The sequence below is a fragment of the Meleagris gallopavo genome, chromosome 7 (genome assembly GCF_905368555.1).
Source record: "Meleagris gallopavo chromosome 7, MGAL_WU_HG_1.1, whole genome shotgun sequence".
Lineage (NCBI taxonomy): Eukaryota > Metazoa > Chordata > Aves > Galliformes > Phasianidae > Meleagris > Meleagris gallopavo.
The window spans coordinates 35,349,390-35,376,327 of record NC_139410.1 but is presented as its reverse complement, the minus strand read 5'-3'; the positions used below and the strand labels follow the sequence as shown (position 1 = coordinate 35,376,327).

Below are 26,938 nucleotides of genomic sequence, written 5' to 3'. Positions count from 1 at the left end.
TGCAGTGACCACGTCTGCTGACCCAAACCATCCCTCTGCCATCTTTGCACAACACAGCTGTGCAGGACCCAGCATTACAGACACGCTGTCAGCAGTACAATGCATTACAAGACCACTTCCAGCGGTGCTCAGCTCATGCATCTGTCAGAAAAGATCACCAGACCCAGAAGCAATGTGGAGCATCATGGTGACAGCAAGGTGTTGCTCCTCCAAACACTTCTGAGCTGCACTGAACTCACAGAACAGCAGAGTACAGCACAGGGGTGAGCTCTGGGAACTGGGAATTTTTCCAGCCCTGACCAGTGGGGAAATGGAAACATGGCCTAAGCACCATTTTTATTTAGGGAAAAATGCTGGTTTCATGTCCTTCTTTGACCTTCCCCAACTCATTATCATGAAAAACTCCATTTGAGCCTTTTTGTCTCACATCACCTTCCTGCAGAATAGAACTGCAAGTGTTTCTATGAGAAAGGCAGTCCCTGGGCTTGTTCACTCAGAGGACTAAAATGAAAAGTGACTCCAAAGCTCATCTGCAATGTTTATGTCTCAGCTTTACAAAACAATCCTTGCCTTGCCTTTGCTTTGCATTCAAATGATCAAAATGCAAAAAGGAGTTTTCAGCATTCACCACATTTTGCCAACAGCTTATGCGCTTTCTGACGCCTCTTTCTGTTTACCCAGGAAATAATCCAGTGCAGCATCCACCTATCAGTTCTATTCTAACTGCAGGGAAAATTCAGCTGCAAATAAAATCCCAGTGACTGCCAGGACCTGCCTGTGAAGGCCCAGCTCTGGTGCTCTCCCACCTGCCCCTTGCTGCTGCTGGTGGAACTCAGGCTTCAGGCACAGTCAGCATCTGTGACACTCAGGCATAGGTTTTAATTCGTAGGTACCGAATTCCTGTTTCCATAGAAACTGAGGCACTGTTGTTAAAAATAAAGTGTTTTAATAACTATTGTACGACTTCCTCGTACTTTTATTTTCCAGTCTGACAATATCGCACAAAACGCTCTCATTTGACACTTGTTAGATGAGTTCTCTGCTTGCTGTAAAACCACGTTACACTTTATTCAGTCGTAGTTAAACCTGAAGCCCTACAGTGGCTTTTATTTCCCACTCCAATGGCAAGTTTCAATAGCAAATTGCTTTCCCAGCTGCAATAAAGCCATTTGCGCCTTTGATTGCTATTCCAACAGTACCTTTAAATCAAAGCATTCAAGAGCTTTCAAAAGTCAGCTGAGATACGACTCAATAGAAGCCTTTTAACAGCAAATTATCTGAGTTTTAAAGAGCCTTCCACGCTCAGTGGTACTTGAACCACAGGGTTACGAGGGATGGTGGTGACACAGCGCTGGACAGCCAGGCTGACTACTGTGCTGTGCCAATGGGCGAGCACACTTCATTAGAAACAGGGGCAGAGGGAGAAACAAAAACAACCCTATTCTACTCCACATGATAAACAGTGCTGCACTTGGAGGTTTTTTTTCAAATGCTGTGTATTATTTAATCATTTTCACACATCAGTCACAAACCCCCACTTTTTTCGACGCGCGGCTCCGTTTCAAAGACAAATCCCTAACGGCGAATGCTTTCCCAACAGCAACAAGCACGTTAAAAAGGCTTAGTGCAAATATCACCTGCTCAAAGCAAGAGAGGAAGATCTGAGGATGAAGTGAGGCAAGGAAGTGCACTGTACCTCTCCCAGGGAGTAGTAGCGCCGCGGGATCTGCGAGTCAGGGTAGATGTTCTCCAGGTACCACGAGAAGGGTTTGCACTTCAAGGCTTCTCTCAGCGCTTTCCTGGCTGACACATCGCCATAATCCACCTTCACAACACCTGAAATCATTTCATTAAGAGAAACAGAGGGTCAAAGAGCAGCTGTCACAAAGGAAGACATCACCAATCGGCCAATTCCCTCCCACCCGGGCCCACCTGCTGACACACTGCTACACCACAGCTATCTACCAGCACTAAGCAACTCCTTCAGCTAAATGGAACCCTTGATAAAAGTGCCTTTTCTTCTTTTCCGATGATTTACCAATTCAGATAGGTGGGGCCACTGAATTCCTCCATTACTTCATACCCTAAAATGTTCATTTAATAATTGAGGACCAAAGTCCAATTGCACAGAATCCAAGGATTTCAGACCAAATAACGATGAATCCCAGTTCCCTCTTTGAAAAAGGTGATGTAGCATTAAGTTACTTTGATACTGGCAGAAAGAAAGCCACCTCCATCGCACACTACTGAATGGGAAATGGGCCATAAATAGAAAATACGGATCACAACGGGAAAAAATGCAGATAAGTATTCAATGAGAGAGGAAATCAGACAGAAATCCCTCAGGGACAGAAGAAGAGATGATGCTCCCAAGCCAAGAGCTTGCCATGTTCACAAATTTGTGTACTGATGGCAGAAGTCAGGGCAACCTGATCTAGCTGTGGAGCCCCTGCTCAGTGCGGGGCAGCTGGACTACATGACCTTCACAGCTCCCTTCCAACTCTAAGGATTCCATGATTCTGTGGTTCTATGATTTTAAGTCTGTGTCAGAGAGAGAGGACCACAACAAGAGGATGCAGGAGGCAGAGCCTTGTGGTGAGCACACAACTCAGGCACTTCTGCTGAGCTAGATGAAGAAGGCCAACAGGCAAACCCCATACCTGCTGTCCCACCAAGCAGATTGGCCTGCACATGGCTCTGGGCTAAAGGCAGACCTGCAGCAGCAGCTCGCAGTGCCCTGCTTGAGACCAACACAACTTAGACAGAGCTGTGCATCCTACTAGGCCTTCCTCTGAGAGACAGTAAGCAGGAGACAACGGGATCTCATTCTATTTCTGTTCTAAGCTGCAGTGCATGCAGATTCACAGCTCCATTGTTTTGGTGACAGGCGACTCTTACTGCTTCTCAGTGGCAGTGCTGTACTTCAACAGCTCCAGGTCGCAGCTTGAAAGGCACCACCAGATCTGCATCTGAAATCCACGCTGCGTTCCATCACCTGCATTCCATCAACCATGGGATCTCATTTTGAAACTATTACATAGGTGAACCCCCAAGGATGCCCCATCCTAACACAAGGTGATATCCACTCCTAATGAAATCCAGCACGTGACAACTGGGAAACTACTCATCCCTACTGCCAAAAATTGAACCCTTACTCATGCTCCCAAATATCTACCAGCTGTCTTTGACAAATTAGTTCTACGTACCATCATGCAATCGTAGGATGCGATATAACTCTAGATAATTAACTAAAATATGGGATACCCACCAATTAGTGCCACTGGTTAAATCAGCACTGGTTGATCAGCACTGTACCACCAAAACCTCTGAAGAAATGGAACGTGCTTGCCTGGTGCCAAGAAGCTCAGAGGCATTTAGGCAGGTGTTAGGCACACAGGCACTGGGCCCTATGTTTAATGATGCTCAGCAGCAAGGCTTGGAGGCCTGGCTGCTCTCGGGGTGCCCACCGCAGCCTTAACCTCAGACCCAGGGATCCCACAGGAGGAGCAAAGCCCCAAGCCCTGCAGCAGGAACACCAGCAGGATCAGCAGAACACCTTCCAAATCAAGTCTCTTTCCTTCCTCTGCGTGTTCCCACATATTGAAACTGAGTCAGCACACCTCGGATATTTTCCCCCATACTGACACAGAGGTGCATTTTCAGTCTGTCTGTGAGGTGATTGGAGCCACAGGACCATTAAGGCTGGAGGAGACCTCTAGGATCCCCAACCCCACCCACCCCCCATGCCCACATCCCTCAGTGCCACATCCCCACAGCTCTGGGACACCCCCAGGGATGGTGACCCCCACTCCATGGGCAGCTGTGCCACTGCCTGACTGCTCTGTGGAAAAGGAATTGTTCTTCATACCCATCCTGACCCTCTCCTGGCACAACCTAAGGCCATTCTCCCTCATCCTATCACTAAATAATCAATGGGACTCAGAAGAAAGAAACAAACAAACCAAAAATGGTTAGTGACTAATAAGCCTTCTTGCATTCCACTAAGAAAATGGAAGTGAAATGTCCTTGAATGCAAAACACGATGAAACATCGCAGGAAGGCAAAGAAAGGGCTGTGTGCAAAGGCAAATGTCCCAGGGAAAAAGGCAGATGATAATAACAGAGCAGCAGATGCGCTGCCAGTGGAACAAATTGAATAGCTGCAGAATTGCATTACACCTGCATTTTTTCTAATGGGCACGTCCTGGAAATTGGTATACAAGGACACAGCTTCAAAACTGGCTAAATGTACCATTTCTGTGTAAGAAGATATTTATTCACTATGATAAAGATGGAAACTATTCACTGGAGTGTAAGATGAAGTTGCAGAACTGGGAATGACTGTCTTTATGCAAAGATAACCCTGAGAAAACTTGTTCCAAATTAGGCTTTTGCCATCATTTGCTCCTTGAGAAGTCAAAGAGGAAGGTGTCCCGTGGTACACTGGTGCATTCCCAACCTGAGCAATTGTATGATTCTGTGATTCAGAGGCAGAGAAGTGGGAGCAGAGCAGCACGTGGGCAGCATGGCTAACTGCTCCCAGTGGCACCTGATCTAAATGTCCCCAATGTCCCCAAATCTAAACGTCCCTAAGGAGGTTTGAGGGCCACCAGAAGGGACAGTGGACACCACTTATGGTCATCCAACGTTGAAGGTCACTCAATAGGTCAAGAAACCATTTATAGGGCAGGAAATAATGGGAGCATCCCAATATGAAGCCAAAAGAGGACAATGGATGGGGCCAGCAGGAGGGACAAGGGACAATGTTGAGGGACATCCAACAGCCTCTGCTTCCCAGGCTTCTGAGAGCCCCATTCCGAAAGTAACACACAATCATGCACAATTCCAAAACCCAGGGAGCTCCACTTTACATCTCTATCAAAAGTAGATGCATTAATTGCTAATGTGTGCGTTTTCTAATTAGCTAAAACATCAACAAAGTTGGCAGTGGGACTCCTTGGAATCCTATTTACACCGCCACAGAAAGATGTGTAACAAAAAAGCACATCTGAGGAGGTCTCACATCACTGCAGAAGTGATGCAAGAGAAATTTATGCAGCTGTTTCTTAACAGAAAATACATTATGGAATGAAGATTCTGAGCTTTGCATGGGAAAACGTCACCATCTGGGGAAAATACATTTGGGGTGTCCACCACAAAAGATACTATTCATCAAGAGAATGAGTCAATATTGCCAATACCTCCACAAGCACGGCCTCTTCTGTTGAAAAAGACTTTGAATTACATTTACCCCAGAAACACACTTGCAGTGTATGTTATTTATATATGGATATTGTAGAGAGAAAAGCAGAGGCTTACTGAGACTGAATCCTACATCACCAGGTTGGTCCTGACAGTAAAACAAGCAGAGGATCAGTTCTACAACAACAGTCATCAATGGAACACCATTAGGGCTAACAATAGTGATGCATTAAGATGCTCCTGCAGTGCACATCTCAGGAAAGCTTTCGAAAGAAGGCAGAGTTCAAAACAAACCCTCGAGTTTTGTTTCAAACATCCAAAACTAAAGAGTAAAAATTAAATAGTAGGACCATTGCAGGAGAAGAAAACAGACAGTCCTATTCCTATAGAGGCCTTAAGCCCTTGGTTATGTTACACAACTTCTTTGTAATAAAAAACAGAGAAAACCAGGCGTCCCTAGGAGGTGTTGTGTCTGCTGCTAAAACACCTTTAAGTCCTTTAAGGGAAACCCCCACTGTAGAGACCATAGCAAGGCAAGAGCTGATCTTCATTGTAAATGCAAGTCAAAAAAACTGTTTTTGTGGCTGGAAAAAGTGCTGAACACTTCATAAAGTACTGCTATATTATGCTCTTCCCAAACCAACTGTTTGCTAATTGGCATTTATTGTATTGATATTTTAAGTCTAGACATGTAGGTCTACCATCAGTCTCCATTTTACAGCATCTTCTATGAGTTTCATTCTGAACATCCACACAAGCCTATGAAGTAAGATGCTTTCCCAAAGGAGAGCAGTAACACCAGGGATGAACAAACATGCCAGCCTCCCTCCTCCACACATTCCCACCATGTTTTACGTGACTCGGCACTTCAATATTGGGCACCATATTCCACACCACTGACGAGTGCATTGTTTTCTCATTCTGCTTTTATCACATGAAAAGTAATAAAGCAAAGGTTCCTTCTGCTCTTCCCCACCAGCTGAAAAGCTTGCTGAAGAGTGGAAATGTTTACCGAGAGCTCTTACTTGCAAGATTGATACAGTCATTATCAACCTAATTATATAATTACACTCGACAGGAGGATTGCACATCATCTGCTGAGTAAACACAAGCACTTATCTTGCAACCTGAAATTAAAACTTTAAAGTGCTATATTTAAATCCTCGGAAATGTTTTAAACAAGGAGCCTGAAAAACCTTGTGGTATTCTGCATTTTAGCCTTGCTTGACCAGCCTAGCTGGTGCAGGAGAACTGACCCCGAGCTGATGGGTGAGGCACAGACACGTGGCTTAGCGATGCAGTGGGCGTACAGAGAACCAAGCGAGGATGGGCATGAGCTTTTCAGCTGACTCTGCAAATGCAGGCTATTCTGAGCTGTAATTATTTCCGTGCAGTGATTAGCTACAGTATTTTAATGCACAGATTGACAAAGCTGCCTATATTTAGGAATGCACCGAGTGGAATGAGATATGCTGGAAGAGCCAGAGAAAGAAGTGGATTATGCTGCTGGAAATGCCACACCAGGTAAGTGGAGCAAGCTGGGAAGGTATGGGTGTGCAAATCCACCCAGATAGACACATAAATATTTAGGTGTCTCAGAATAATAAACTAAGATGCATATTTTGCAAATGATAAAGATGTTGGCATTAGCAAAGCACCACCTGGAGTGTAATCCTGTGCTATTGGTGTACATCAATTACACTGATAACAATGCCCAGCAGTGAAAATAACAGAAAACTGACTGCTAAATAGACTAACAGTGAGGAGTTACTATTAAGCAATTAGTTTTTTCATTAGTAAAGCCAAGGAAAGATAAGACACAGAGCATGAGTGAACTGGTGCAAAGGAAAGCATAGCAAGTGGTGTCACAGAGTGGGGCTCACTTTGCCCCAAAGGGATGAGGTCGGCCATCCCAATTTTGGGTACTCTGCATTGCAAAGGAGCTGGGAAAGGGCCTTTTTTTTGCATTTGGAACACTGCAAGGACCTACTGACTTACCACAAGTGAAACAGGCCTCAGAGCACCACTGACATCAATGTGGGACATACACACAGAGCAGCTCTGCTGTTTTCAGAATAACTTAATGCATTTTTTTCTTTTGTAAGAAAGGGATTTCCTTTAATCCTATTTGAAGTGTGCCCGGTATTTCTGACATTCTCTAGACTCTCCCGAGTTACCGGGCAGGATCTTGTGGTTTTAGGCTGCAATCACACACTACAGGCTGTAGCTCCTGCCAAGTAAAATTCAAAGCTCCTTGTCAAACACTGCACTGCATTGGTTTGAAGTTGAGGGAGGGAAGATTGAGGTTGGATGTCAGGGGGAAGCTCTTTCCTATGAGAGAGGTGAGGTGCTGGAACAGCTGCCCAGAGAGGCTGTGGATGCCCCGTCCATCCCTGGAGGTGTTCAAGGCCAGGTTGGATGGGGCCCTGGGCAGCCTGGGCTGCTGTGAAATGTGGAGGTTGGTGGCCCTGCGTGTGGTGGGGGGTTGGAGCTTCGTGATCCTTGAGGTCCCTTCCAACCCTGGCCATTCTGTGATTGCCACCAAACCCAAAAGGTAAGCACTCCTTACTGTAGTTACATTCCGTGATCCCACCGACAGCTACGGACCCACGGCAGCCTCAGCAAACAGCACCTTCAGGGCCCACTCAGGACAGAAAGCAAAACCAGTGCCTCAGAACCAGCAGGGAGCACAGACAGCCTCCAGAAAGCAATCCCTAACTTGATTAATGAAGACTTTCACCTCCAACTATAATTGCGAGGTGTGCGCCCTAATTATGCTGAGAGAGACTGAAGGCAATGCTGCTGTGAGCAGCCACGGGTTCCTCTCAGGACATCATCTGAGACACAGAGTGAAGCAGAGCCCAGAGGAGAGCGGGGAAGATGAGTGTTGCTGATAGATAATAGCTTCAGAGACCTAATTACTGAAATGCATCTTGCTTTGTTCTCCAACAGAATTATCTGGAGATCTGTACGTTTCACATTAATAACCTGAAGGAGATGTGTGCCAGACAGAAGGATAAAAAAAGGAGTTCAGTGATATTGGGAACAATTTCTGACATTTTGCAATGTTCTATAAAAAAATCAATTATTTCCTATGGATTTTTGTTAAGATTTTTTTGTTGCTGTTAAAATATTAACTTCAATCAATCTTTCTAGAATACGTAAGCACCTTTCTCCTGCCTTTACTTCTGAGTCCCACAGAGCACTGTGATTGCATTTTAGTTGGCAGTTTACATAGCATATCCTTAAATAACTGCCAGCAACAGGAATAGCACCGGGCATTGGGGCTGGAATTAAACACACCCGGTCCTGCCAACACCACTGTTATCACTGACCTGCTTTCACTCTTCCACATTAATACGGTGTTGTAGGTTCTCCATCCAAACCTGCTGCAAATAGGCAAACACGCAGCTGTGTGCAGAAGAGAGACGATGCTCAGCAGCATTCAATCCTGCCAGTTTGTGCTCACTTTGGAAGCAAAAGGCAATTTTCTTCACAGAAAGAGAAGCCTCCATCTAACAATACACAGAGTTAAGTGCATTGGTATTTTAATCTAACTTTTCTTTGAAGAAACAGCCTCTCTGAGAACTGGGAGTTGGAGTGGATGATCCTTACGTGTTCCTTCCAACTCGGGATATTCTACGCCCCTACAAAAACTGCTCTGAGGAAAACCAAAGGTTTTTATCATGCACTGGCTCTACCTTCACACCTACAAGTGTGAATTGCCAGCAATGCAGCAAGCAGTGCCAGCAGCTGCAGTGCCCAAGTGGGACGTGTGTCCCCCAGGCACACTTAGCAGTGAGGAACACGCAGACACCGAGGTGATGACAAAGCAGATGGAATGGGAGCTGAAATGCTGAGGGATTTTTTTCATTTGCTGGCTTACTACTTTCCATTACTTCCAATGGAGAGAGCACCTTTAGAGCCACCTCGGCACCCTACAGGCATAAAAGAAAGGGCAAAGCACTGTGCCAGCCCTGGGGAAATGCTGCTAGGGAAACTGATGGAGAAATGTCCTTCTCGGTGTGAGGAGGACAGCGATGCCTCCTCCAACTGCCTTCTTCCCCAGGCAATGACTGCAGAAAGCAGCAATGCACGTGTCCTGCTGGATGACAGGCTGCTGCAAAACGGTTTGTTAAAGATAGCCTTGCATTTATAGCTGTGCTTGGGAGCCTAAATTAAAATGGCCCGCGGCGAGAACTGGGCTTTTCAATGGAAGAAGGGATGTCTCTTCCCTTCCAATGCAGCTGATGAAATGCTGGCTAGGAAGCCTAAGATTGGACATCCAGGTTAAAAAATATTGCTGACAAACATTGCCTGTTGAAACCCTGGAAACTGTAAAGGTATTTTCCAAAGTGACTGCAGAAACTCCTCGCTAGTGTAACAGAAAATAACCTGTTATTCCTGTCCAAGATACATGTTGTAATGGAGAAACTTCCAGACACATCTTCATCTGACCCTGTGCACAGCAGACGTGGTTCAGGACAGAGCTGCACGATGGCTGCTGCCCCCAGAAATGCCAGCTTTGTGTCTAGACCTTCTAACCAGGCACTTTCTCCCCAGCTGAACAGAGAAATAAAGGCAACTTCAGACAATGACCCAGCACTGTTCCCTGCTCCCCAGCCCAGGGAGCACCCCTTCAGCACCATGGCAAAAGACTGCTTGGCCAAGCCATGCCTGCAGTGCTCCAGAGGAACCAGCAGCTGGGAGGAATGCTGCCTTCCCTCACACCTCCCAAAATGCTCTCATATCCACTTACACAACTAAATCCCAACCCAAAGAACACATTAAGCTACTGCACTGGAGCACTGACACATCAAACCAAAGGAGCAGACCAGGAGAAGTCAGGAGCAGAGGGGACTGCTCCAGTTTTTCAGATGTTGCTTAGAAATAGTCTAGCCTGCCACTGGTAGGCTCATATCAGACTTATTATTTCATGTCCTTTTCATTGTAACTGTTAACGCCCAAACCTAACCTTTTATTCAGACTGAATTCCCCATTCAACTCACAATACTGCGGTGAGAACGCATTAAAAAGTCAAGGAGGACTAGGGCAGTCCTGCTGTAATTAAATGGACTGCTGATTAGAAGACCCTAAAACCAAAGAAATGAAAAGGAGGAAAAAGAAAACACTTTTTCTTTTAAAAAAATAAACTACACAGCACGAATTTCACCTTGCATTCTTGAAACTGGAACTCTTAAATTATTTTCCCATATGCATCATTATTCTAGTCACATTTACATGTATTTTACTAAAATCTCATTTTAAATGTACTGTATTTTAAATAGCCCTTAGTTAGGTATTTTTGGAGCTGCAGCTTAGCTGAAGGCATTAAAGCAGCAAGCTCCTCATCAGCCCAGCAAAGACTGGCAGAGTGCACAGTGCCAGCCCCAAAGTGGAATGAATGGGCAGTATCTGCATGTCTTATCCTCACCAGCAAATGCACACTTTCTGGGTCAATTATTAAAAAAGCATTTACAGTTCAAGAAAAATGCAACAGGAATCTGGTAGTATGGGACTGCACAAAAGCTGAACTTAATAAAGGAGGTGTGCATAAAAGAATGGCTTATCTGATGGGAGAACTTTATGACTTGAACTCTACTGCAGCTTATATCAGGTTTTGAGTTCACTCTTATGCCATCACAGACATCCATTTCTCAGTGGGACTTTTTGTGTTGACTTTTTTCCCTCCTCTTACAGGAGAATAGAAACCAATTACATTTGTAACAGCCAAATTTTCCATCACATACTGTATTCCTTTTCTTTCAATTGGGTAGATATAATTATCAATTATAAAGGGACACAATCCTGCCTATTTCACACAGCTCACTTCCCATATTTAAGAGGATTCTGTTAATACTGCTGCTTTTCACTCACATTATGTGAACTCTCTGCATGCTGCTAAATCCAGAAGGAGGAACATCCAAGGGCACTTCCCTACAGTTTGTGTGAGACCCCCTGTTTTTTGGCTCAAAGCTTGCTTCCTGAGGTATTTCTTGTGATAAGACTCTAACTGATTTATTGAGGAGGCAAGTGATGGGTGCTACCGTGTGACAATCAACATCACTTTATGGACATTTGAAAGCATCTTCTTTCAGAGCTGCTTGCCTCTGGAATAGAGTGCTCAGGAGTGTCTACTGGCAGAAGATCTGGCCTGTGACTAAATAACCCCAGCTTGATATGGGAAAATTGGGGAATGATACCATCGTGTCCTGTGAAAATCAGGATGCAGGTGGGCATCCCTGCTCCCTCTTATCTGCTGGCAAGGCCTGGAAGACGGGAACAAAGGAGTTTCTGCTGAGACCCCAGAGCCAGGAGCTGCCACTCCAAAGACAGCTGACTCCACCACTTTGGACTTATAAATAATTTGGTACTACCATTGAAAAGTTGTTGTCATCAACGGAACAACGCCTGACGACCCACCGCTACTGAAGATCAATGACTGAACTACAAACCACGTTGGATCCATGGTGGTGACTATCTTCCTCTTCTACAAAGACTCCTTGCTTCTATTTCCTGTCTTTTCTATCGCCCTTCTCCCCCATCTCCCTGATTAAGATTTGTAATAAGCTGGTTGGACCAACATTTGAACTGTCGTTTCTTAATCTCCCATCAGGTATACATATATCAAAGAACCTCCTCTCCCTCCTATAAATTGGAGCGAGACAGTGTGGCACACAAATGCCTGTTTATCCAGCTCTAGGATTGAAGACAAAATACCAGTGGCTTTAAAAAGCAGGGCTTTCACAAAGGAAGTGGGGAATCCCCATCCCTGGGGGTTGTGGCACTCAGGGACATGGTCAGTGGGCACGGTGGGATGGGTTGGGTTGGGAATCCTAGAGGGTTTTTCCAACCTTCATGCTTCTGTGGTTCTAAGTATATTGGCCAGGAAAGGGCAATTAAAAAAAATGTACAATCCCAAACCAACAAATAAATCAGCAGAACGAGTAACAGCTGCCAAGGAGAAGGCTGAAATTTAGTATTAAATTTAACAGCTCTGAATTTGAAAATGAGCTCAAAGAAGAACACATTAAACATCTGTGACTGTAGTACTCAACTCTCCACTCAAGTCATGTTAAACATCACCCCAAGGAGGGGAAGAGAGAAGGGTAGGATGCAAGGGCAAGTAAGCACTCTTGGTGAGGAATACCCAGGATAGCATTTATTTTGCTACCACTAACATCACATATCAGCACTATTGCAACTATTATCAATGGCAATCTTAAATCTGTTATATCTGGTGCTTCAATAAATCATTATAAGTATTTATTTTTCAGTGTTTGTGAAACTGTACTAGTGAAAGTCTTTAGGTGGACTGGAAGGCAAGCACTGAAACTCTGATAACTACCAGAAAGCAAACCTACATCTGTGTGCCTTGGGATATCACAGAGAGTCACTGCCATCCCACGACCTCAGAACAGAGATCAGCACAGGGCTGGATGGGGCCCTGGGCAGCCTGAGCAGGTGAGGGGCAGCCAGCACAAGGCAGGAGTGGGGCTGGGGGCTGTGAGGTCCCTAACAATGCAACCATGCTGTGGTTCTACGACCGTTAAGGTCCCTTCCAATCCAACCATTCTGCAATTCTATGTTTAGTACATATACATGCATACATGTTTAGACTTACCTGTATGTATCTCACGTTTGCATCTTCCTTTTTTCAGACAGCTTTACATATCATTACACGTTCAGAAACTAATTTCTTACCTGGGGATATTATATAGAAGAAGTCTTTAAACTCATCCATCCAGACCTCTGCCAGCCTCCTGTTGTTCTTGTTGATGACATGTCCTGTGCCACCAGGGAAGGTGTAAGGGGTTGCTTTACGGAAGACATGGCCAACGTGTGAGCATGTGACAATCTCAAGGGAGCCACCACACTGCCAAACCTGAAACGAAAACATGCAGAAAGGGTTGACTAAAGCCAGCACAAAACATGAAAAGCTTACAGCAGGAAGAACTCTGATAGGTTAGCAGCTATCTCCTCATTTATTTCCCCAGGTCACAATTCAACTGGGAATTTCAAACTCAAGTTTAAGGGGAACAGTAGGGACGTAATTCCTGAGAGCAATGAAGCCACACAGACCTTAACCACAAAGCGAAAACTTGTGTGAATGGCACAACTGGTTGTGTGGTCTTATGATATAAATACGTACAAACCACTGCCTCAGAAAGGAGTAACCCTGTACTATGTTTCCAAGCATAGGGTTTGAATGCTAACCATGTATTTGAGTTTTGAAGGAATACATAATATTTAAAGAAACAGAGAAGAACTTTTACAACCTATCTACCCACATCTGTAGTTTTTAAAGCAGAATCGAGTCCATGACCACACTAGTGAAGGCACAGCAGACTATGGTTAATATCGAACAAGAAACACTGGCGCCTTGAACCTCACAGACAGATGTCCCAAATCTACACCCTGAGCAAGCTTAGTGCCTTCAATGTGTCTGCACCAGTATAAACAATCCTTTAATCCTGAGCTAGGCATCCTGCTGGTAAACGAGGTACTGTTCTTCTGGCAGCTCAGTAGTCTTGGTGTGATGTACATCAGCTGCTGCGCTCCCTGCAATCTGCTCTGCAGCCTGCTGCCTCTCTGGGTGCTGGGAAGAACTAGAAAAGGAACCAGCAGAGGTTCCAGGTCCAACTGGACAGAACTAGAGACAGCTGACTCCAGATGTGTACAGAAATGAAGGATTCCCAAGGGATGCTTATAGGGCTACTCAACATGGCTGTTTGACAGTGGTGATTCCTTGAAGCTCCCCCCACACCGAGGCTCACTGACAAGTTTTGGCACCAACAAAGGTACCACCAGCTGCCCAGCTCGTTACCCAGACTCATCCCCAATATGCATTGGTCTCCTGCTAAGCAGAGAGCAGGGCTAAAACTCACAATACCTCTTCCTAATAAGAAGCAGGGCTTAAGAATCGTTTGGTGTCTTAAGATCACTGGTACAGCCTTGTAATTAGAGCTCCTCGACACAGACATAACAGTTACCATAGAAACTTAATGCAGATCTTATTTAATTAGGACTAGATCCTTTTATATGATTTCATTAGTATGCTAAGTGATGTACTCTGTTGGGATGAGCAACGACAACATCAAAATATTCTGGCGTTTAACATCTTGTGTTTTGCAGCTCAGTGACAACCAGTCAGCTCAGGTGAAACTTCAGGTCGGTGGGTGCACCAAGAAGAGAACACTTATTAAACCCAAAATATGCACTGCTGATGTATTTACACAGCAGAACAGCAGCAATCCCCTACACAGGATAGCAGTGAGCACAAACAGTTTGAGGGGTATTTTAACCTCTGTCAGTGCTGAGATCAGTGCTCTCACAGCTTCACCCCAACCCTCCTTCTTGGCAGGAGGTTCCTCCCATGCTATCACTTTTATATGTGTGTTTTGTACATTTTTAAGTGTATTTTTGGCTGCCTTGTTACAAGCTGCTAGCTATTGCAGTTGTCATAGGAATGCAGATAAACCTGCATGCTGCTCAGAAGGGCTTTAACTTTTTCATTCCAAAAAACAAACAAACAAAAAAAAACAACCAGAAAAGCCCACAGCAAAACCAAGTTTCCTGAATACTCACTGCTAAAATGACTCCTTTCCCCAGGTTCATAGTGGCTAGAGCTTGCAGGATCACATTGGTTTGGCATAGACAAGATATACAACAGCATACAATTAATCACTCTTCACTGCAAGCTCCTATATGCCAAGATAATTTATCCCATTTTAAATACAGGCATTAATTATTTAAAACTACCTTTCGATCTCAGACTTTTGGCAGTCACTCCCATTACTGCACAAAAGGAGTGCATTAAACTCCATCCCATTTCTGCACAGCCCACCTCTGAGATCCTTTGCCCCTTCTGTCATTTTTGTACGCTCAGGTAAAGCCACTTCCCACCCGCCCATCAGAAATGCAGAAGGTTAATAATGATCAATTTGCATGCAGATAAAAATAACACATTAAAATGAGCAGAAAAAATACTCCTGCAGGTTAGCTGATGGGTCGTTTTGGGTGGCTCTGCACTTGTGGTTATTGCAAGGAAACGGCCCTCCCAGGAGCCAGGCAATCTCCTTTTGTGACAGGATATGTAAAACTAAGTCCAAATGAGATAGACAACTTCTTAGAGCTTGCATTAAAATAAAACTAAAGTTTCAGCCTGGAGAGATTTAAGGCATTTGGTTTTGCTGTTTATATGCTAATGACTTTGTTGACAGCATTTTAGAAATATTTACTTCCATAAAAGGTTGTTTCTTTTAGTATTCACTACCTAACGTGTGTTTATGGATGGCGGCATTAGATCAAAGCTCTCTTGCATTCCCACAGGTTGAAGCTGTGCTGGAATATCCCCAGTGACTGCTGCAACCAGAAAGTTAACACTTCAGCCTGAGTATGTTAAATGAGTTGAAGTTGCTGGCTGCTGTGCAGTGGTGCATGAGGAAGAGTTAAGAAATACCTCTCATGTCAACCCACAAGACCTCCACACCGAAACTGAGTCGGCACACCTCGGATATTTTCCCCCATACTGACACAGAGGTGCATTTTCAGTCTGGCTGTGAGGTGATTGGAGCCACAGGACCATTAAGGCTGGAGGAGACCTCTAGGATCCCCAACCCCACCCACCCCCCATGCCCACATCCCTCAGTGCCACGTCCCCACAGCTCTGGGACACCCCAGGGATGGTGACCCCCACTCCATGGGCAGCTGTGCCACTGCCTGACTGCTCTGTGGAGAAGAGATTTCTGCTACTACTATCCAACAGGAACCTCTCCTGGTGCAACTCGAGGCCATTCCCTCTCATCCCATCACTGGTTACTCAGGGCTTTATACACCCCAACAGCACTCAGACCAGAAAAACCCACTTCCAATGTCACTGCACTGTCAAAGATAAGACAATCCTACATGCATGTGACCCCTCCACCCTACAGTGTCACATCCCATTGTGCCCATAACAACACAGCACCAGTCTCCCTGCCATCCAAACCAACAAACATGCTAAGCTTGCTTACCGAACCACAGCCAAACATGCTCCCATCCCTGTAATTCTGCAGTCAGAAGAAGAGCCCTCCCATACATCAGGCTGAACACTGGCTGCTGCTGGTCCCTTGTCAGGCTCAGAGGAGACCTCATTGTGGCCTTCCAGTACTTGAAGGGAGCGGATAAACAGCAGGGGGAACGGCTGTTTGTGAGGGTGGGTGGTGATAGGACAAGGGGAATGGGAGACAGGGGAGGCTTAGGTTGGATATGAGGAAGTTTTTCACTCAGAGGGTGGTGAGGCACTGGAACAGGTTGCCCAAGGAGGCTGTGGATGCCCCATCCCTGCAGGCATTCAAGGCCAGGCTGGATGTGGCTCTGGGCAGCCTGGGCTGCTGGTTGGTGACCTGCACACAGCAGGGGGTTGGGACTGGATGAGCATTGAGGTCCTTTTCAACCCAGGCCATTCTGTGATTCTATGAGAGATAGTGGCCTTAGAATTAAAAATTCAAAAATGAACAATTAAAAATCTGATGTAAAGCATCTGCAGCAGATGGGTACTGAAGCATGCCATGCTGCAGTCACCAGGGCACTGCCCCAGCTTCTCCAGTGTCTCCGAAGTGAGGGGAGCACTGAAACTAACTCTTAGTTCAAGGACATTGCTAGGGAGCCAGCCCTGAGTGCATACAGCTCTGGATCTGGTCACAGCACTGCCCTAATACTGCTCTTAATATTGCTTCCATCCTGGAGAGGCAGGCGCCCCATTCCATTAGAACTTCCTGGCACTGAGCACTGCTGCACAGAGTTCCCTTCTTTCAGGGTAAATCGATATCTCCTCTGTTAGCAGAGCTGCTGCTCAGCTGTCCTTCGTGATCCGCTCTGCAGGATGGCAGCAGTTTACAAAAAAAAAAAAATAATAATAATAAAAAATCCTGGCAGGAATCTCTCGCAGCTGCAGATAGGAAATCTGCTAATGAAAACAGCACTTATTCTTGAATGTTTGCCATAATTTTTTTATTGTATGGAACTCTTTAAACATTTTTCATCTGCTTTTAAATTTTATGTTTTTTTCCAGACCAGAGAATGCTCTGAAAACTCAGTAGTCAAAAAGGAGTTTCTATAACTTAGGACAGCATATTGAAAATAACTGGGTAAAAAACATATTATATTCTTAAAAAATATTCAAATAGAACAAAATTGGCCGAAACAAGGCTAGAAAGTGCAAATGTGTGCTTTGAAAGGAATAAGGTGCAGTTTGCTTTTGCTTGCTCATGGATGTTAGAGATGCAGAAGGGCTGCAGCTGTGTGCTGATGGCCAGGCTGTATGTGCTGTCTGAAATGTATGAAGCTCTGACTGATGTAGGAGTTCTCACGGTAAGGGAAGAAGGAGCAGGGCTGTATCACAGAATCACAGAATGGCCTGGGTTGTAAAAGGACCACAACGATTATCTAATTTCAACCTCCCTGCTAACCATCTAACCAACCTCCCTCATCGATCAAGCCCAGCTGATGCACTGGGTTGGCTTTCTTTAAAGAGAAAGGCTCTAGCCATATATCTCCATACCACTAGTTTTAGGTTTTTGTTGACTTTTTTTTTTTTTTAAATGACATATATTTATAAAAAGAAGTTTTGTTATGTGTATACATTAACTATATTAAATATTTCCCATGCAGCTCAGCAGGCTGGACACCCACACATGCTCCAAGCACAGCTGGCCTCCACTCCAATCCTACACAACCTCCCAGCTCTGCAAACACGTTTGTCCTCCTCTCTGAGTGCTTTCCCAGCCCTAATGCTCCCTGAGCTCAGTGGGAACCCTCCTGCAGAAGCAGGATGGTGCTCTCCAGCACAGTGCACACGGAGCTGCGTGGGGCAGCCGTGCCATCAGGGCTCAATGTTTTACACTGGAATTGTGCTGCTCTTCCTCAGAACGCAGTGACATATTTCAGACTGTCTGCTAAGAGAATGCAACAGCCCCAAGCTGGTTCTGGGAAGGGTTTTTTCTATGCACCAAGGAAATGAAGTGACAGCAAATTGCTGCGGGATTCCTCTGGTCAGGGCTGAATGCACATCTCTGCCCTTCACCATCCCAGTGAACAAGGTGAGCTTCACAATGATGCTCAGCAAAAAGGGCAGCAGCACCAGCCCACAGCTTTAACCCAGGAGAGGCACGTGGCCGATGCCCTAAGGCTGTGCTATTCCCTGCTGCAGGGATCTCTTCTAAAAAGACAAGAAGCAAACGTGCTGCCTTAAAGGCTTCTGCTGAACATACGCTCCTACACACGCCTGCATCCCGTGTGCATCCAAGGAACACTTTGGAAGGCTGTGCACCAAGAAAGCTGAAATGTGATTTAAAACATCAACACTCAGAGTAAGTCTCTCTACCTCTCCATTTTACCGGAAAGTGAATGATGTGTAGTTAATAGAAAATGGCCTGAAGATGCTTTCAGGTTCTCAGCTGATCTCCTCTAGAAATATCTGCTTGACAGAACCCTTCAAAGCCTGCTCTGTCAACAGAAAACATTCCACCAACCAACCGTCCCTGAAAACAAGAGAGAGGAAAAAATGGAAGAAGAATCTACCTGTGCAGTTCTGCGGGTATAGGGCAGCTGTGGCAGGTTTTATTTTGCATACTTACTTCAAGTGCCAAAACTGTGATCCATCACAGGCATTAAAAACCATTTCCAATATCGTTCCTACAGGCTATTCATTGAAGACTCAGTGTTTCAATTTTCCTTTATGCCTAAAGGACAATCACTAAATGCATTTCACTCCATCACATTCTGCTCCTGTCCCAGGCAATGTACCAACCCTCTCCTGCAGGCAGTGCCATCCCATGCAGTGTAAGCATCACGGCCACAACTCCCAAGTTCAAGCCAAAATACGCTTTCAGAAGCACAGACATCAGTTCTTTTTTAACCTAGATACATTCATACCTTGTTTATGTCAGTTAGCATTTGCACCATCTCGCAGAAAGCCTCACTTTTCCATACAAAGATATATTATTCTAATATATAGACATCATCTCAGAAGTGCAAGGTCAAAGTTTCCAAACAGTTACAAAACGTTTCATGCAGTAAAAAGGACCAAATACTGTATTGAGACATCCCCAAATAGCTGCAGCATTACAATTAACCCACGACTTGCATGGCAGCTAAAACACAGCAGCCCTAACCCCAATGTAGGAACTGTTACAGCAAAAGTGTTTGTTGACAGAAAATGAAGGAAAACGGCAATTACCCTAAAAGACATTTCAAGATTCTCTCCACCCCAGATATCCATTCCTGCATCGTAAGATCCTATCTCTTCAAAGTAGTTTCTGTCAATAGAAAATAGGCCACCAGCCATAGTAGGGGTCCTAGTTGAAAACAAACAGAAAAAAAAAAAAAAAAAAAAAAAAAAAGAGGAAAAAGAAAAGAAAAAATACCTTTTGAAAGACACTGTGGAATTCATCGCGTGATACTACAGCACACATCTCCTCAGACATTCTGACTATCAATACATTCTACGCACAGCAACTTCAATACAAAACACCACGCGGTTCCCCGGCTCGCTGCCATGAGTTCAGGAGCACTGCAATGGTAAAGTGGATGGAATTTTGGCACTGCATCCAGAACAGCACTTAAATCCAATCTGAGATGCTTAGAGAAGGGAGTTCAATGCCTCAGCTTTGCCTTAGAGGGAGACTGAATGTGCGTAACATTACCGGGCGTAATCTCACCCAACAGAATTACAGATCCTTACAACAGGCAAATCCCAGCAGCGTGCAGCTCGTCCTGTAAAGCTGCCCTGCTTCCCCACACCGATGCCTGCTCCAGGCTTTGCAGACCCAACGCCTACACCAGGGCCAGCAGCACAGCCCTGTGCTCCCGCCCAGCCCTGCACACCCAGGCTGGGAGCTGCTGGGACACGGCCATGCCACGCAGCACTGGGCGCCCACAGGGCAGCACGGCCCAGGGCACCGCTTTGAGCACTCTGTGCCCTGAACCCGCACACACCACCACCATGCAGCGCTGCAGCTGTGGGGCAGGGACTGAAGGCTGCGTGGCAGAAAAGGATCTGAGGATGCCAGCCGACAGCCACTGACCATGAGCCAGCAGTGTGCCAGGTGGCCAAGAAGGCCAACGGCGTCCTGGTTGTGTCAGCAGTAGTGTGGTCAGCAGGAGGTGACTGTCCCTCTGGTGAGGCTGCACCTCAGTGCTGCGTTCAGATTTTGGGCCCCAAAAAGACGTGGAGGTGCTGGAGCCGAGACCACCAAGACATGGAGGGCAGCAGAGCTGTGTAAGGTCTGAGCACAGTCCAATGGAGGTGCCTGTGGGAGCTGGGATGGGTCAGTGTGGAGAAGAAGAGGCTCAGAGGAGACCTCACTGCTCTCTACAAACCCTGAAAGGAGGTTGGACTGTGAGGGAGGGGAGGACTCAGCCTCTACTCCCAGGTAGCAGTGACAGGACAAGAGGACTTCACACTGCACCAGGGGAGGGTCAGAGTGGGTATGAGAAAGAATTCCAGAGCAGCTGGGCACTGGTAGAGCTGCCCATGGAGTGTGGGGGGGGTCGCCATCCCTGGAGGTGTCCCAGAGTCATGGGGATGTGGTACTGAGGTACACGGGCAGTGGGCACGGTGGGGGTGGGCAGGGGATCCCAGAGGTCTTTTCCAACCTTAATGGTTCTGTGATTCTACCACAAGACAGCACCAGCACCTCCGCCCATCTGAAGTGCAGCTTCCACACTTAATGTGTTTGGTGACATCCTTAAGCAAACACTGCTATCAATCATGCTTCCAGGATTTTTTTTGCAGAACAACATGTCAATAAGAATGGTTAACGTGCAATTCAGGAAAACTAATTTAACAGAGCTGGAAACCTGCCTGCAGTCAGTTGCTACGTGAGCAGGGGCAGCCTGCAGCCCCAAGCTTACCAACATTTCCTATTTTCCCCGTGTCCCCAGCTCAGCTCAGACTGCCCAAGGAGGCTGTGGATGCTCCATCCCTGCAGGCATTCAAGGCCAGGCTGGATGTGGCTTTGGGCAGCCTGGGCTGCTGGTTGGCGACCTGCACACAGCAGGGAGTTGGAATGAAATGAGCACTGTGGGCCTTTGCAGCCAGGCCTTTCTATGATTCTATGGTTCATTCCTGCCTGTTCCACCTGGGCCCAGCACAACCTTGCCCCAGAGCTGAGATGCTACCACTGTAAAATGAGAGAGCTGAAAGAAATGTCTATGATTGGTTACTTAGTGTATACGTCTACGCAAAACTTATTTAAAATGAAACCAAAAGCAGAGTCAGCACTTGGTTTACTCATAGACTGAAATGTCTATCATGGGTTAGAAGTCGCTGTAAAAGCAAAGGAACCACAGTGTTAAATAACTGAGGTGCAGCAGGCAGAGCTCGTCTCTGCTAAGTAAATTTTATGTTGCATAAACAGAACTGCAGAGCTCTCACTGTAAAAACAGCTGAAACAGTAATTTCAGCAAGGAGGAGCATCTCTGCAGTTTTTCTCAGTTTTGTGCTTATTAGTTCTGTTTTGCCTACTTGGAGTCAGACTAGCAATACGGTGCTATGATTAATGCTAGCCATCATTCCAACCCACTTCTCATTTTCTTTTGGAGACAGGTCTGCTTTTCCTTTCTGCGACTGTGAGCAGCAAGCAGGATTCCTATTCCCATGCTCGCCCCATTGCCTTCCCATAGGGAAGAGCACAGCAGACAGATGTTTAAGCCCCACTCTGCTGCATCCCAATGCTCCCAGCACCAGTTCCCAGTGCTGCCCAGCACCAGCCCACATTACTCGCCCAAGGTAACCCCCTGCAAAAACCTCAGCCCACTGCTGCCCAAAGCACTCACCTCAGCACCTACAGCACCAGCCAGAGCCTAAGAGGACAAATAAAATGAGGTCCTCACATTTCATCTTGTATTCTTTCCTCTTCCTAACTCATTTAATTGACATTTTCTGGAAATATACACGTATATTTAAGTATTTTTAAGTACAAGTTTCATCTGTCTTCTGTTCCAAAACAATTAAAGGCAAATATGGCAATATCCGTAGAGAAGTGCAGTGAGAAGTGCTTTCTGGTTGGGATCCTGCAGCTGTAGGACAAGATGGTTGCACAGTGATCTCAGCACAGAGCTCACCTGGAGGCACGGGACGTGTGAGTACTGTTTTGCAGTGGGGAAAGAAGAGCACACCAGTGAGAGACTGAATGAGACCATTGGGTTTAGCACTCCATGGGCATTTACCACTAAACCTGAGAGACCTGCGGCCGAGCTGCACTGCCCAGAGCCCTGTTCCAGTGTCCTCAGCTCTACCTGTGCAGCCACATGGATTCTGCCCCAGGCAGCCCAATGAAACAGGAGCTTTGCACTTCAAGTGACATGTTTTGCAAAGCCATGTACCAAGTGCACAAACCAGGTGTTACTCCAGTGACAGCAGAAGTGACAGCATTTAGAGAATAAGAACAAGACAAAGTCTTTGAGGAACTTTAGAACAGCAGTGAGCGACAGCAGTGCTCCTTTACAGCTGGTGCTGAAGCATTACAAGTAAAAAGTAAGGGGAAAAGTGCTAGGGACTGAGGTGTGATGGCCAGCAAAGGAATAGTGTACGTGGGAGCAGCCACATCAGAACCCGTTCTGTCTGAGGCAGGCGTTGCTCATCGGTATGGGAGGCACCTATGAATTCTCACTGTTCTTTTTGCTAGAAATATGACAAACAATCCAACTTTTCTAATAGATTCCATTAAGAAAGTGCTTTTACTGCATGATAGGGAGATGTAGGATGTCAGAGTCACTGCATTAATTAACCTTTTCCCATCAATTCCAGAGATTCCCACAAGGATGGATATTTCAGTGGGCTGAAATACCTGATTTGTGAATGTAAGAGTTTCTTTAATTCCTTAAGCAAATAAACAAGCTATGCTGCACATCCACTAATTAGAAAGGATCGTGTGCCTTCCCCTGAGGATAACACACAGTCTGTACTTAACTCCCCCTTGGGATTAATGGTCCCAGTGATGGCCGAAACCCATTCATGCCAACCAGTGATCTCTTAGCAGTGAACTACTCTGATCTTTCCATTAGAAAATGTATATACAGTAACAATATATACACCAACAATACATTTTATTTAAAATAATTAAAAGAATCACAGCACGGTTGGGTTGGAAGGGACCCCTCAGCCCCAGCCCTGCCGTGGGCTGGCTGCCCCCCAGCTCAGGCTGCCCAGGACCCATCCATGGCCTGGGGCACCTCCAGGGATGGGGCACCACAGCTCTGAGCAGTGCCACGGCCTCACTGCACTCGCAGGTTGATAATGCCTAATCTGCATGATGGTATTAAACGTAAAAAGTCACAGTAGGAATTTGTCATTGTTATTACGACAGGTAAGAATTTGAGTAAAACACTTTTTCTGATTACACGGCTTTTTAGTGTAATAAAACTCAGGATTTGAGTGCAATGATTCCATTACACATACAAGCACATTAGTCACTGATCTTTACGTATTCTGTGCTTATTCCATTGATTGCAAAGAGAAAAAGATGAATGCACCCATATTCAATCTTCATGAGACTGAAATGATGTTGCAGAACGGGGAAGGCAATGCAAAAAAAATGAAGTCAGCAGCTTGTTCCCAAACGGTTGGTGTGGGTTTGGCTTTGGCTTATTTTTGGCCTCTCATCTTTAGAACTGACAAGGAGCAGCATTTGCCAAAAGCCTTCTGAACTCAACTGAAATATTCCACTTTTTCTCGTTGGATGCAAGTTCACTTTTGTGATTCTGACACCTCAAGACTGATTTACTGCCACAATCTCTCGGATTGCTTTTGATAAGCATTTCCAGATAGTGGCCAGCACTGAAAGCAGCCGATGACTTATTAAATGTTATTTCCCATATGAAGACTGTTACACCTCTTCTCGGTGTTCACCAGCTGCCAGTGTTTCCAGGAGAAATCTCACATGCTGTTTTTGATCAAAAAGTCTCCACTGCTTGTTCAGAAAGGGCACCTGTGCCTAAAAGCTAACAGCTTGCATCCCAAGCAGCCCAATTACACCACCTTTGGAACCACCACCTCCCTCTCAAATACTTGTTACAGGGCTAATTAGAGGATGTGCTGCATCGTTCATTAAGTCCTGACCCTCCACTAACACCCATCTTCACCTGGAGGGCTCCCAGAACACCAGGCAATCACCAGCTATAAGCCAGCGAGGAAAGGATGAAAAGCTGCTTTGCTTTAATAACTCTAGGAGTCAGTTACGTGCATGATTCTGGATTAACCTTAAGTACTGCTTCCCTTCTGCCCGTCTTTCAAAGCTTCCTGTGTCGGCACAGAAGGGCTGGAGCAAAGCCAAGGGTGTTGGAGGAGCAGCCAGCAGTGCCAGCCAGCACAGCGTGAGGCTGTGCAGCTCGTTACAACAATTAACACTATGAACCTAACACACACTTCAGGCTTAACTGGGTAAGGAACTGGAAAGCAAGTTGGTTCCAGAGATGGTCTGATGAGAAAGAGATGTAAAACATTCAGCACTTCTCTGATCCCAGGCTTTGAAATAATTAAAGTGACAGATTTTGGCCACTGTCATCAGTCAGTGTATCAGCAGATCCAAAAAGCTTTTCTGTGCCCACCCTCTGCCTCACCTGGAAACTTTGCAAAGCTTTGCTGGGAACTGCCATCCCCTGAGCTGCCTCTCTCCTAATCTGCCTGTCACCCACAGTCAGGGGTTTGAAGGACTGGAATTCTTTCTATTTCATGACGTCTCTTTAGACAGGTTTGAAAGCATTACATCCACTTATTACAACTTAAAGTTAGTTTTTTTCTTTTTTTTTCTTTTTTTTCTTTTTTAATTTTTCTTTCAGTTCTCATGAAGATGACAGAAGCTATTGGAGCTGAGCAAATAACCCATGGCAAGTAACGTATTCAATCTGCTTGGTTTCAACTTCATTTATAACTTTTCTCGAGGTTTTGTTACAGACTTTGGTTTCAGCAATTAGAAACAGGAGGTTGGGAAGGCTCAGAGGAACTCAGGATATATTCTTAGATTAGTTTTGACTGGGTATGCACTGTCATTATTGTTATTTTATAGGCAGTATGCATTTTAAGAAGTGCAGACCATAACCAAATGCTTGGATTAAATGTCCAAAATTTTCCATTTCAGCAATATGTTCTAATATTTGTTTTAAGTCATGAGAACAGCAATGTCTGCAAACAAGTTCAACAAGGCTACTTGCTGATAACAAACACAGAAGGAAGCTCAATACTTAGAAAGCAAGTATTATTTTGAATTATTGAACGTTCTAAAGGAAATATTGACAGAGTTTTCTCAGCTCTGATAGTTATCTGATAGTTACATTACAGCATTAAGGACGGGGCAGATGTTGGTGCTTTCTGCCAAAGCTATCTGGTGTGTATTCTCTAATACTGCAGCAAAACTTCAGTATTATCATCTACCTACAGCAAAGCCAAACACCCCAGAACTCCATTTCCCCTCCTTACCTTACAGGCAAGGTCCTGTCCCCCTTCCTCCTGTCCATCTCCCTCTGGGGCACGGGATACCAGCGGAAGTTCAGCTTCCAGTTGAAGCCTCCGTAAGTCATATCTGACCCAGCCATGTACTCAAACGTGTCATCACTGATCACGTCGATGATTGGGCACACAACAGTCCTCCTGTGAGGAAAAAAATAAAAGGCATTTGGAAATGAAACTGTTGTTTGAATCCCCCCACTGTTTTATTCCGTGGCTCCTCTGCAGGAAAGCTCTGTTCAGCAGTGCCCTGCAACAGGACGTGGCATAAACCAGAACCCAGGAAGTTCCATCTGAACAGGAAGAAAAACTTCTTAACCTGGATGGTGGCAGAGCCCTGCCACATCTGCTCAGATTGGTGAGGAGTCTCCCTCTCTGGAGATATTTGTACCCCCCTGGATTGTGTGCAGTGCACTGCAGTAGGGAACTCCTGCAGGGGTTGGGCTATGGGGCTCCAGAGGTCCCTTCCACCCACTAAGGTTCAGTATGTTAGATATAAATTTTATAGAATCCTCTACCTTCCTGCAAAATAAATCTTAAAAAAAAAATCTTCTTTTTCAGATCAATGAACCTTTTTTGCACTTTTATTGCTTTAGCAGCACAGTGCTCGAGGGATGGCCCAGAGCCCCAGCTGATGTTGCAAGGATCTGCTGTCCCCCACTCTCGTCTCACCTGTCCTCCCGGATCCTGGCCAGCAATGGCTCCAGCCAGCCACGGGTGCACTCACAGTGTGCATCCAGGAAGGTGACCACCTGCCCCCGGGCAGCCGCTGCCCCTCGCAGTCTTGCACGGATCAGCCCTGACCGCTGCTCCATCCGGAGGATCTTCACTGGGACCTCCAGCTTCTTCACATAGTTCTCCAAGGAGGCCTTCAGAAATTCTGCCAAAGGCAATAGAAAAAATAATAATAATAATAATAATAGAGAAACATTATTTGAGGGTGCCGAGGTCCTGGCACTGCTGCCCTGAGCTGAGGTGCCCCAGGCCATGGATGGGCTCTGGGCAACCTGAGCTGGGAAGCAGCCAGTCCACACCTGGGCTGTGACATCCCTTCCAACCCAACCCAACCTTTCTATGGTTCTATGGCCTTTAAGGTCTCTTCCAAGCCTTCTATGGCTCTGTGACCTTTAAGGTCCCTTCCAACCCTTCTATGGTTCTGTGAACTTTAAGGTCCCTTCCAACCCAACCATTCTATTGTTTGATTATCTTCAAGGTCCCTTCCAACCCAACCATTCCATGGTTTGAATAT

At 45.7% G+C, this 26,938-nt stretch overlaps 1 protein-coding gene across 2 annotated transcripts in view; it reads right to left on the bottom strand.

Annotated features, from left to right (window-relative positions):
* GALNT13 (polypeptide N-acetylgalactosaminyltransferase 13) overlaps positions 1–26,938 on the bottom strand; it is an 83,236-nt gene that overhangs the window by 13,927 nt on the left and 42,371 nt on the right. For both annotated transcript variants that reach the window (XM_085227996.1, XM_085227995.1), the window contains 5 exons: positions 26,362–26,569; positions 25,663–25,833; positions 19,423–19,540; positions 12,906–13,086; positions 1,697–1,836 (listed from right to left, as the gene is read on the bottom strand). In XM_085227996.1, coding sequence (XP_085084122.1) covers positions 1,697–1,836; positions 12,906–13,086; positions 19,423–19,540; positions 25,663–25,833; positions 26,362–26,569 — 818 coding nt within the window. The remainder of the gene's footprint in view (positions 1–1,696; positions 1,837–12,905; positions 13,087–19,422; positions 19,541–25,662; positions 25,834–26,361; positions 26,570–26,938) is intronic.